The following is a 12,473-nucleotide window of genomic DNA, read 5'->3' as shown; positions in this document are numbered from 1 at the left end:
AGTATTCACATAATTTAAAATATTATATATATAAATATTTACGAAAAAATACATATACGAATTATATAATTTAATGATAATTTATAATAAAAAGAAAAAGAAATCTTATTCTGAGATTTATAACATATATTTATATATAGTTTTTTTGTTCATTTTACATAAATATAAGCTTATTGCATTATATGTACTGTATATGTAATTATAATTAGCAAATATAAATAGATCATATTTTTATTCATTAGACTGCATTTATGAAAAATTTGAAAATTCAAAAATGTATGTAATGTATGGAATGTGAAAAAATATATAAAGTCAAAGAACTTATTGTAGTAATTAGTAAATAAAACAGACTTCGACTTCATACTCGAAACTAATTCACTTTTCTAATTATGTTCACAAAAATAGAAATGCATAAAAATTTACTATTACTTGTAATATATATTTCATGATTAAGATATATGATATGAAATAAAATAGAATAATACTAATATATTTTATAGAATAATACTAATATACTTTTTACAATATTTTATTCTAAAATGGTTTTAAAATTATATTTTACTAGCTTACATATCAATTTAATATAATTTGTTGAAATAAATATAAGTAAATAATTCTTTATGAAAAATTATTTTTAAAACAATTATATTCGAAATATAAAATATTTATTGAATATATTACGCTTCAATTAATAAGCCGTATTTGAGACCAATATTAGTCAAATTTTGAGTAGTTGATACACCCAAAACTGCAACTGCGATAGCAGCAATCGTGACTGCGCCTTCCAAATAAAGACCATATAATATTCGCACATAGCCAACTATTGTTGAAAGACCACCAGCAGCTGTAAAATCTAGAGGAAATAAAACACTTGCTGCAATTGGTCTGGATCTGGCTACTCCGAAACACAGAACTCCCAACAGATAGTAACTGGCTGTAATTTGAAATAAGTCATTTTCGTAAGTAAATTTGATGCTTTATAATTAGATGTTTTCAAATAATTCTATTGGAAATTATCTTTTGCAAAAACTTAATAAATTTATATTCATCTATTTCTTATTCTATAAAATTAAGTATTTTTTGGTTAATAAATAAAATTAATAAATAATATATTTTCTTTTGAATAAAAAATATTTTTTTAGTATATTTAATCAAATTTTATATTTATTTATTAGATAATATTTTGTTATGTTTAAAATATGCATTTTAATGACTTTTAGATTTTTTCTTTTTTTCTTAAACACTTTATTATATCATTAAAATAGGAACTCAATTGGGAGAAGTTGAAAAAAATAATATATTTTAAACATTTTTTGGAACTGAAAAATATATGTTCGTATAATTTTGGGAAAAGGCGTCCGTTTTTAACAAGCTGTGAAATAGAGCAATTTGAAAAGTGTTTAAATTTCTAGTATTTAAAAAAATAAATGAAAACATTTTTCAGTTTATATATATATATATATATATATATATATATATATATATATACACATATTGATTTTGAGAAAGTTAAAAATGTAAACGCATGGAGCCTAGCCGAAAATAGAATCAAATAAAATGAAAAAATATAATCAAATAAATATAATCCAACTTACTTTAGTTTAGGATAATAATAGGATAATAATTAGGATAGATTAAAGTAGGATAGATACGATTTGGTTTGCAATCCCTCCTCTGCTCACGCGTTTAGATTTTAACCTTTACTATTTATGTATGAACTAAAATTTCTTTTTGTGGAAAACAAAAATATTTGATTGATTTGATGTTAGATCGTAATACGAGTCTAGTTAGATTTGATTAACAAGGGGTTCTCTTACTTGGCAGGCAATTATTTTAATTGAGCTATTTTGGTTAAAGATAGATGCTTTTTCCCAAAATAATAATATATTGTATTTTTTAAATTAAAAAAATTGATGATATAATGAAGCATCTGAGAAAAAAATTGTATCGAAATGGTGTAATTCGAAAAAGTCGCAAAAATGATTTACCGTGATTTTATACAATGGAACTATTAATTAATGAATGAAGTATGTAATTTTGTTTCTTTAAATGATTAATTTAATCACCTACGAAATTTTTTTCATATATTTCATATGTTTGTCATATATTTTCTTTATAATAAAATTTTTTTGTCATATATTTTTTTTATAATAAAATTTTCAATTTTTATTATAAATATGTTTTGAATTGATTTTTAGTGGAACGAATATTTTGTGGAAATATTTACTAATCTTTTTCAAGGTTCAAAGATTTTTATACAGTTTATGCTAAACATATCCTACTAATATCAATAAAATAATAATATTCAGAATAAAAATGATATAGCAATTGGAACGCAATAATAAAATTATTTAAACCAATAGTAATGATTTTTTTTTCTAAATATAGGATTATGAAGCTTATGATATTCAATAGACATAGAAAGAATACAATTTGATTTCCAGAAAGGATAGTATAACTGTATCAAAAAACAAATCAAATATATGGTTAGAGTTAGATAAATTCAGCGTACAAAATAATAGAAAAAGGTTAATTACTGACTGGTATTAGTTAATAAACATAGATTGAATAGAAAAGTATTTAAATAGTATTAAATAGTATTAAATAGAAAAGTACAAAATTTACACCTTCGCATAAAAAGTAAACTCAACAAATATAAATATGAAATCAATAATACAATAATATAACAATTTAAGTAAAAAAAAAATAATAAAAGTATCAGAAAGATTTAATCATATATAAATATATATAAATATATATAAATATATAGATAAATATGTAAAAAAATATTGCAATAACAGTAAAAGTTTAATATAGTAGAACTCCATTTATATGAACTTGTTAGAAAACAAATAGTTGAATCTATAATTCTCTTTTTTTATTAATTTTTTAAATTAATGACTTTTCATTTATATAATATGAATTTAAATAAGTAAATTCATCTAGCAACAATTAGGTATTGATTGAAATTTGATCAAATGAATAGAGTTCATAAAAAATGATAGATAATAATTGTTAAATAAAATAAATTAGACTATCAGCAAAATAAGTGTTGTCAGTGAAAATTAAATCATATGTATACATATAAAAACTCAAACGAGAATGTAACATGATATGTATATCAAATATAAATGATATGTATACAATGTATAAATGATATGTATATGTATATCATACACAAAATGTAGTAAAAGAATATTTTCAATTGCTAAAATTTTTGAAGAATAAGAGCTGAATATATATATGTTTATTTTTATAAAGAGAAAAAAGTAAATGTAGAAAATAGTAGATAGAAGCTACATGTATTCTATTTGGAAGAATAAAAAAGAGAAAGAAAAACAAAAAAATTAACATGTAAAAACAAAGTAATAACATAAAATTATAAGTAGAGTATAAGTATGATTAAATAAAAAGCAAATAAATAAATTAGAGATGCACTGTAAATAAGCATGTATACTAAATTATATATAGATAGATATATAATATGGTATACCATATATATGTATATATATGTAGATAGATATATACATATATATATTAGTATAGCTATAGGTATTGTTTGAATCTAGTTTTATACTGTTTTATTTTCTGATTAAATAAAGTTCTAATAAAAATAAAATATCTTTTTATGAAACATGTGAAATAAAAATGAATAGTGTATTTATACGAATATATAAAGTCAATTACGAAACCTTCATAAAATAGATATGTCCATTTTAAGTGTTTTCTGTAAATATCAGACATATAAAAAAACATTTCAGATAAAAATTGTATAGATAATCAAAGGATATATCATATTATGATGATAAATGTTTGACCTTGAATTAATATTAGAGTGTTATATTTATTATTATATTAATAGAAAAAAATAATGACACTATTATAATTTTACATAATGTATATATTGTACATACGTAATACGTTGTAAATTATTATTCAGGACTATTTGATTACCCGATACAATTTGATCAAAAGCTTTACTTTTTTAATATACTTTTAAAGTATATATACTTATATATAGCTTTATAGTATATATATATAGCTTTTTATTTTTAATATACTTTCAAAGTTATAATTCTTTTTATTATTAATTTTTCACTTCTTGCAATAATTAGGATTAGATACTGAACTAAATAAAAAACTAAAACAAGTTTAGTTAAAACATGTACATATTTACATCGTTTTAAATTCATATTTATATACACTTTATATTTCATACTTTATATACTTTTCGCGAAATTTAATTTATAGAAATAGACACGAGGATTTTTCGAGAATTTTGTGCAAAAATAAAAAAGCCACTTTTGGAAAAAATCAAGTTGATTTCTCAAAATCTCGATACATTACATACTTGGTTCAATGTTTCTTTAACTTTTTAATCTCATCCATAAAAAAAAAATATGTATATATATATAATATAATATATAATATATGTAGACACACTCCCGTCCATAAGTCACCGGGCATTTGCTTATTTTGATCTAAACAGTTACTAGAACACAGATATACTTTTCCGGGTTAATTTTATTATACAATCTTGTTATATGTACTCTATTTACTCTATTTTATAATAATAAAACTTGAAAACAAAACTGATATTTAACGTATATGGTCCAAATAAATATTTCAAAGTATATAAAAAATATGTATATATATTTAAAAAATCGAATCAATGTATTTTGGGATGAATTGGACAGAAGCCTTCAGAAAGGTGTTCAAAATAAAAAAAAAACTTATGGAAGAAATTAAAAGAAACGTGGAAAGAAATTCATTCCGAAACATTGTTAAAATTAAACGGAAGTGTGCCACGGTTTTTTTGTCCTTCCTATTTGCACAAAGATATAAGATACATTATATACAACTTGGTAAGATTTTTGACATATAAACAGTTTGACATATATCATTCTATGTCTCTTTCAATACCACGCTTTTATTTTTTCATATTTTTAATTCTTAGAGGAATAATCACGTGTAAACATTTAAGGTAAATATACTGTATTGTGTGACTTTCTAATTAATGTCAGACAGCTAGGATTTCTTAGAAAGCTTTATATAAGCTAATAAAATATAACTACAGTAAAAAAAATGATATGCACACACAAGGTTATCTAATAAACAGTTAATGCTCATTTAACGTGGATGATAAAATATTAAAGTAGTGTGAATTAGCATGAATACAGTCGCCACGATTTTTTAAGCACTTTTAATCATTGTAAAAAACAATGTTCAGGTTAAATGTTAAGGTGACATTGAAATTTTTTGAATAACACTATTGCAGTGGCATCAAGACAAATTCAACGATCTGTTACACTGTGATCTTGAGTCTCGGAATTTCGTTTTAATCAAGGGAAATGTTACTATGAAAACTTGTTTTAATTTTATTGAAAAATTAAGTTACATGAAAATGATTACCTTCCATGATACTATTTTTTAAAATTCAGGGTTACCTTGAGATTTAAAAAAGAAAACAATTTTTTGAGAATTTTTTACATTGTAGATTGTAGTCAACTAAAAGCTGACTAATTTTTATTGTGAATAGTTTTTTCTACAATGATCCGAAGTGTCTGAAAAATCGTTAGGTACATCCTGTATAAGAAAATGTCTAAGTAATTAAAAATTATTATAAATCAAACATATATTTTCTATTTTGTAGTATAAGCATGTCGTAGTACCAACCAACTTTATAGCAAATCTATGCACATATTATAAGTATATGTATATAGTATGCATTATGATTTATAATTACCTACACAAACGAAGGGCACTATCTTAACCCATTTCGGCACTGGCGGCAAATAACTTAGATCTGTTAGATCGTATCCTTTAAATTTTCTTGCTATGGCATATCTCTGTAATCGTACTGCTAATAGAAGACCAAGATTCATAATTAAAAGAAAATGTGCAGGTATACCAATAGCTGCAAAAATAACAGTTACTGTTCGACCAATTGTTGTCCGTGGAACTGGAGCACCAAAACCTACGAATTAAAGAAAATGGAAGCGAATTAAGAACTAGCGGAGGTAAAAAAAAAATTTATTTGCTTATGTATAATTACGTCGTTTAAGCACGTAAAAAATAGTATAAGAAAATAGAAATAAACTATATATTGTAGAAATAAACTTTATATTTCGAAAGAATATTATATTTATTATATTTTACATTAATTACTTAAAGAAACAATAGATAATTATCTAGAAAAGGAGATTTCTGGCCGATTTCAATGATCTTGAAATATGTTGTCAAAATTCTGAATAATTTTTCTTCATACAGGTATGTTACGGCCGCTCGATTTTAATTTCAGAGCTAGACGAAAAAATCTTCAGTGAAAACATGTCATTTTCAAATCGATTGGAATTTTGGAGATAATTTCATTTTACATAAAAATAATATTTACAAAAAGGATTTTTGTAAATATTACAAGACTCAAGAAATTAAAACCCAAAATGAAAGTTTGGAATAGGCCGATCGGTTTAAAATAGTCTAAATAGTCAAACATAATCTATATATAAATACAAAGTGTAGTATTGAAAATACATTTTTAAATATATCTGCATCCCACCAGACAATAAGTCTAACTAAAATATTCAATTTAAAAAGAGGAATTTCCCTTTTTAAAGGGGAATCGACGATCAGTGGTGGCCAAAAAAACTGTCGTCATTTCGAAATAATTCACAAAAATTAATGATTCTTCACGAATAAGTTGTTTGTGGGGCTCAAGAAAGAAAGTATGAAAGATTTATTGAAGTATTCAGCTATAGTATATCTCAGCTAAATGGAATCATTCAAATAATTATTTTAAGGGATTCATTGACCGGTGGAAAAACATTTTTCCAAAGTCACTATGAAATTACAAGATTTATTTCGAATATCTCGTTAGAAATCCAAGAATCATTGAAATCGGTGAAGTTTGCCCTTTGAAAAGTTATAAAACAGATATTTATAAATATCTTGGAAACTACGGCTGAGCTGCGGTGATATGTATAGGGAAAAAATTATTCAGAATCATAAGCCTTGACCTTTCAAGTTCATTAAAATTGGCGAGGAGTCCCTGTTTCTTGATAATTATCACGATGTCTATATACTGAAATCTTTCGCCGATATATCGATGTATCGATGTATATCAATATCTTTTTCCATATATTTATCGCAATAATTGAAATATATTTACTAGAAATCTAAATCTAAATTACCGAGAGTAGTCAGAAGCGATAGGGCAAATAAGATGCAACCAGGAAACGTCCACAGTTGTCCACTGTTTCCATTTTCGCCATATCCAGAATTAACCGCCATCAACAGTAGCTCTTCATGTTTTTCCACGTATTGGTGCACTTTGTTGCTCCAAAGTGGTTCTACGTCTTCTTCTTTCTCTGTGCGCAGCTGTCTCAATTCTGTTGCTAAACCAACTGCTAAATCTTTCTGCATATTCTTTAACTTTACAACTTGTTCGCGTTCTCGTGGTCCTTCTATTGCACAAAAAGCCACTGCACCGACAATGGCCCAAATGGTAAGTAACCATACTAATCCTGCAATATGTAAATCATATGTTAAACAAAAATAACGAAAGTAAATTATTAAGATTATTTGCTAATATACAAATTATTTTATTCGATAAAGCTATTTTATATATATATATATATATATATATAAGAATTATGATTATTGTATTTTCTTAATAACAATTACAAGTTATGAACGAAAAAGAAGATGTCAATTTATTTTTACCGAACAAAGAAAGTGATAATCTTCCTAGAAATCTAATATGTTTCCACATTTTAGAAAATCCTTTTACGTTTGATGAATCTACATCTTTTTCTTCGACAATATCTCTAACGGATGGTAAAACCCTGAGTCGCAATGGTAGTCCAACTATTGTTTGAATAGCAATTGATTTTGTTGATTTTTCGGAATTTGTGGTCGTTTTATTTCGCGGGGAAATTTCTTCCGATATTGTTGTAGGCGTATCTAAGAATAATAGATTAAATTATTACTATACTTTCAGAGTATAACAATATACTGTACTTTTGAAATATTTAATTTCATTCTAACGTTTAAAAATGGTTTTCATGCTTTGGAATCATAATACACAATTATTGTCTATATAAATAATGTCAAGATGAAAAAAGTGAATAAAAAGTGCTGAAAAGGAAATATTATATTTTTATTTATTTTTGTTATTTATTTTATATGCTTCAACAGATTCTTTTCTTTGTTATAGTAAAGTTTCAAGTTCGATATGAGACCTAATATTGTCTCTAATAATGATAAGTTTAACATGCATATTGTGTGTCAACATGTGGAAGATTAGATTCTTAATTTGTTAAATAATTTATTAATATATTTCCATAACTTATGCTACAATATATACAGTATATACGACTTGGTATCAATTTTCTTAGATTCAACTTCCAATTTTAAAGACTACAGTATATTCCGTCGGCCTACATTCGGTTTTTCCTTACGTATTGATTTAGTTCTTCTTAACGTGTTATTATTAATGAAACCAGGGATAGAGTATGTAACCAACTAGTAATATAGTCATCAACTTTATACTTCCGTATAATTCCATATGCTATGTATGTGTATAACCTTGACAATAAAGAAACATGTGTCACTAATTATAGAAAAGTTTAAAAACATTCTAGAATAACGGACAATCTCCTTCAATCGGAATTTCAGTTGTCATACATTTTATTTTTCCTTTTATTATCCTGTTTATTTACGTCTACTTAATTTTTATTGCAATAACTTGTATTAAAGCTAACTAGATATGTCAATTTTATAACTTCTTAACAAATAAGTTAAACGTTATACTTGTGTAACGTAAAAGTATAAAATTTTGCGCAATTATAAAAAGGAATTGTAGAAAATTATTAATAAGAATTGATGTTCATTAAAATCCAATTTTAATATTAAATGTCTATTATTAAATAATTAATCGACATGTAATTAAATTAATTATATCATTATAATTAAATATATCAAATTAATTAGGATTATATTTATATGTAGAATAATAAAGATAGAGAAAGCGAGAAAAAGGAAAAGAAAGACAGTCAGTCAGACAGACGGAGAACTCTGTGTGATCTTAACAATATTTGATATCGTCAAAAATTGTTTGTAAATTTTTATGTCTTAACATATACTGTACATTGATATATCTCTGTTAGATTAAGTTACTATGTTAAGAAATAAACAACCGTAATATATAATGAAACCATAAAAAGTTTAAATATTATATATTTATAAGATAATAGGTCCATATAGTTTAACACTGTAAATTATTTACTCTTAAAACAGAGTATTCATTAATAATATTTACTAGAATATATGTCAGTCTAAATGATTGCTTTTGAATAATCTTAAAACGCCCGTTTGGTTCGTCAGTGAAATTAAAAATTAAAATTATTGAAATTGTTGAAATTTAAATAAAGATATGAATACCTTTAACATGTTACTATGTATCACAACTGATAAAAACTAGAAAACTTGATAAAAATTCGTCATACCAATTGCAAAGACTACATCATTGTCGTCTTCAGTTTCGTCGTGCCTCTGCTGTTCTGTCATTGTTATGTGAAATTTGGTAACACGACATTCGATTTGGTCCTTCTGTTTAGGATGTACTAAGTTCCTATGAGTGGAATGTCGTATTTTGTGGATTTTGAGTGCTCTGTGCATTTTCTTCTCCACATGTTGTTTACGCGTGCATGTAACAGCGGATAGTGAAACAGGTGTCAACTTCGCAACGTCTATAACATCACTAACAGGCGTCGCAACACCCCCAAGGATTGGCGGTGCTGGAAAAAGGGGTACGTCCATCGACAAAGGTCAGGGTCCCTCTACTTATGAATTACGATGCTATCATCAATAGTGATTACTTTCTTTAACTTTATTCTTTGTTGCTTCTATATCAACATATGAAAGCAACAATGTATATTTTATTTTTTTATACATATGTATGTACAACCATTGGTGCCCTAGTCGTCCATTTTGTAATTGTTTATTAATGGCATTTCGATGTGAATGGACTTAATTTATAAAGAATATTGATAAAAAAAAAAACAATATTGAAAAAAAAAAAAAACAATAAACGATACAAATGGTAAAATATTTGTAAAAGATACTTGTATGAGAAAAAACAGCTTAATAATAGCGTTTTATTTTTAATATAAAGTTGGCAATCATAATATACAGATCTTTTAATATTTTCGAAATTTATCTTGATTAGTGCTTAAAATGAAATTATTAAAATGAATAACTGAATAAATTTCATATTAAATTTCATTCTATTTCATTGCTGCAATTGTAGAATCTTCTTGAAATCCAGGTAGAAAACTAATATTATAAAACGATTGTTCCTTTTTATTTCGTATAATATTACTATAAATTATGAAATTATATAACATCTTACTAATGAATGCAATATAAGAAAATTTTATAATCCAAAAATTTATGATCTATAGTTGCAGCAACATCTGAAATAACAAAAACAAATTTAGGTTGTTTTAAAATATAAATAATAATCTTTTTGATTTTATTTAAAACAAAATCAGTTTCTTAACGTACTCTTTATATATTAAAAAAAAAATAATCGAATACATATAACTGCATATTTTTACACGTATCATTAATAACTTTCTGTTATAAAAATATGTTCTTTTTTTATAAAGAAAGGTCGCTTGACTCATTAAAACTAATCGAAGAATGTTTAATTAAGTAAAAATCTTATTGATAATTTTATTTTACTATCGCGCTTTGTAAAAGTGTAATTTTACAAATGGTAAATGAAACAACAAATTAAATATAATATTCATAAAATAAAAAAAGGATAAAAAATTAAATTGATCCTATTCATTCAATAAAAAAAGTCTATCATTGAAATCTTATATGAACAGTTGTTGTACATAGAATTACAGAAACGACTTTTCTGTTAAAAGCCAATAATGTAGAATTATAGATAATTTTTGAAAGCTGAACTTTTAATATTATTTAAAATATACGCATTTGCACACTAGTAGATAGAAGTAAATTCAAACACAAATAAATTATTATATTTGTCGAACTACTCAGAAATGTCTTAATAAAAATTACACCAATTAATGAATTAAATGAGGAACAATTGCATAGTTTGCATACACTTATGTTTTAATTTTTTCAGATTTTTTGTAAAATAAGCAAAAAGCTTAGTTATGATAATAATACTACTGATAATTTGGAAATTAAATTATGGGCACATGTAATAGTATTCGGAATAAACCAGGAACTTTTTAATATTAAAAAGTATATTTTGGTAAAACAAAATTATTTCTTTTAATTTTAATCTTTTCTATAATATTCAAACGAAAAATGTCTGTATCATTAAAAAGAAGAGTTTATTCATATACGTAACTTTTTGAAACTTTTCGAAAAAACAAGGTACGAAGGAAGTTTAAAAAAACTTGTAAATAATACATTATGAACTTAAAATACGCAAGGACAAACATATACAGAATTATTTTTGCATAAAATAACTGAATCAATTCTCTGTACTTGAAGAACGTAGATTAAATGTAAGACGATACTTGATATTTGAAAATTACAAACAAATAACAATAATTCTTTTACTTTTCTAGATCAAATAACTGTTTGTTTTTTCATATGTTATACTTCGTAAATATAATCTAAAAATATAGAAACAGGTAGAGCTGTATTTTATGTATTTACCAATGAATGAGTGTGTCCCTTTTAAATACAGTAGAGATATTATATATACATAAGCTTGTTGAATGAAAGTAGACGTATCACTAGTTAAACACTATGCGTACTATGTATACTATACACATAATAAACACAGTTGACACATCAGAAGTGAAATGAAAGTAATATAAAGTTGAACTTTAAAATTGTAATATTTTGGAATTAGGATGAAACAGTCCGTATACTCCTTTGTACAATTGAGAAACTACTGGCTTCAATAGAATTGCATTTTAGTAGATTTGGCGCATTGCATGTTACAGTGAAAGGTGTAGTAGCGTAAACGGTTCTCCATCGATACACTAAAATTAGAACACAACCTTGGGATCAATCATGAAGATATTAGACCATTGCACTCGTGACAATACAATGACATGTAAATAATATATGCGAAATAGTAAATACATTATCATGAACATGTAATACTGAAATTTTATGAAACTTTATATTCATCACTATTATATACACACTTATACAAATAGTGATGAATATATAGTTGATATAGTTTATATATATATAAGTATTAATACCAAATAGGGTGTAAAATACATAGTTACTGAGATATTAGCAAAAATATTTTTTTACATTGTATTCGAAAAGACCGTTAATCTCAGTAACTATGCTTTTTTAAGCAGAATTGTGTTTTTCAATGCATCAATCGATACGATTTATTAATCTATATGTAAAAATACTAAAAAGAATTAGAAGATATTCATTATTTAATATCTCCTAAACTTAAC

General features: G+C 24.6%; 1 protein-coding gene across 6 annotated transcripts; it reads right to left on the bottom strand.

Moving 5' to 3' along the window:
• Positions 1-613: 613 nt before the first annotated feature.
• Positions 614-12,010, bottom strand: LOC122536122 (open rectifier potassium channel protein 1-like). 6 transcript variants are annotated; one of them, XM_043668226.1, is made up of 7 exons: positions 11,704-12,008; positions 10,412-10,475; positions 9,507-9,905; positions 7,723-7,962; positions 7,191-7,523; positions 5,747-5,977; positions 615-934 (listed from the first exon to the last, which is right to left on the bottom strand). In XM_043668226.1, exons 3-7 carry the CDS (start codon positions 9,817-9,819, stop codon positions 678-680), a joined length of 1,374 nt encoding a protein of 457 aa, XP_043524161.1. In that variant the 5' UTR covers positions 9,820-9,905; positions 10,412-10,475; positions 11,704-12,008; the 3' UTR covers positions 615-677. The 6 variants fall into 6 exon arrangements, with proteins under 6 accessions (XP_043524207.1, XP_043524161.1, XP_043524172.1 ...); XM_043668246.1 differs by having other exon boundaries at positions 616-934; positions 9,507-9,797; positions 11,704-12,007; XM_043668264.1 differs by having other exon boundaries at positions 767-934; positions 5,751-5,977; positions 11,704-12,009.
• Positions 12,011-12,473: the final 463 nt, after the last annotated feature.

The sequence above is a fragment of the Frieseomelitta varia genome, unplaced genomic scaffold, assembly GCF_011392965.1.
Source record: "Frieseomelitta varia isolate USP_RPSP 00005682 unplaced genomic scaffold, Fvar_1.2 scaffold_154, whole genome shotgun sequence".
Lineage (NCBI taxonomy): Eukaryota > Metazoa > Arthropoda > Insecta > Hymenoptera > Apidae > Frieseomelitta > Frieseomelitta varia.
The sequence above is the reverse complement of the archived record's forward strand: the minus strand, read 5'-3'. Positions and strand labels throughout refer to the sequence as shown.

What these genes read in the sequence shown, in the direction of transcription:
- LOC122536122 (XM_043668226.1), bottom strand. Translation starts at nt 9,819, where the DNA reads ATGGACGTACCCCTTTTTCCAGCACCGCCAATCCTTGGGGGTGTTGCG. An exon ending in ATCGCTTCTGACTACTCTCG is followed by an intron (nt 5,978 to 7,190) that starts GTAATTTAGATT and finishes TTTAATTCGTAG; the next exon opens with GTTTTGGTGCTCCAGTTCCA. An exon ending in AGTGCCCTTCGTTTGTGTAG is followed by an intron (nt 935 to 5,746) that starts GTAATTATAAAT and finishes TTCAAATTACAG; the next exon opens with CCAGTTACTATCTGTTGGGA.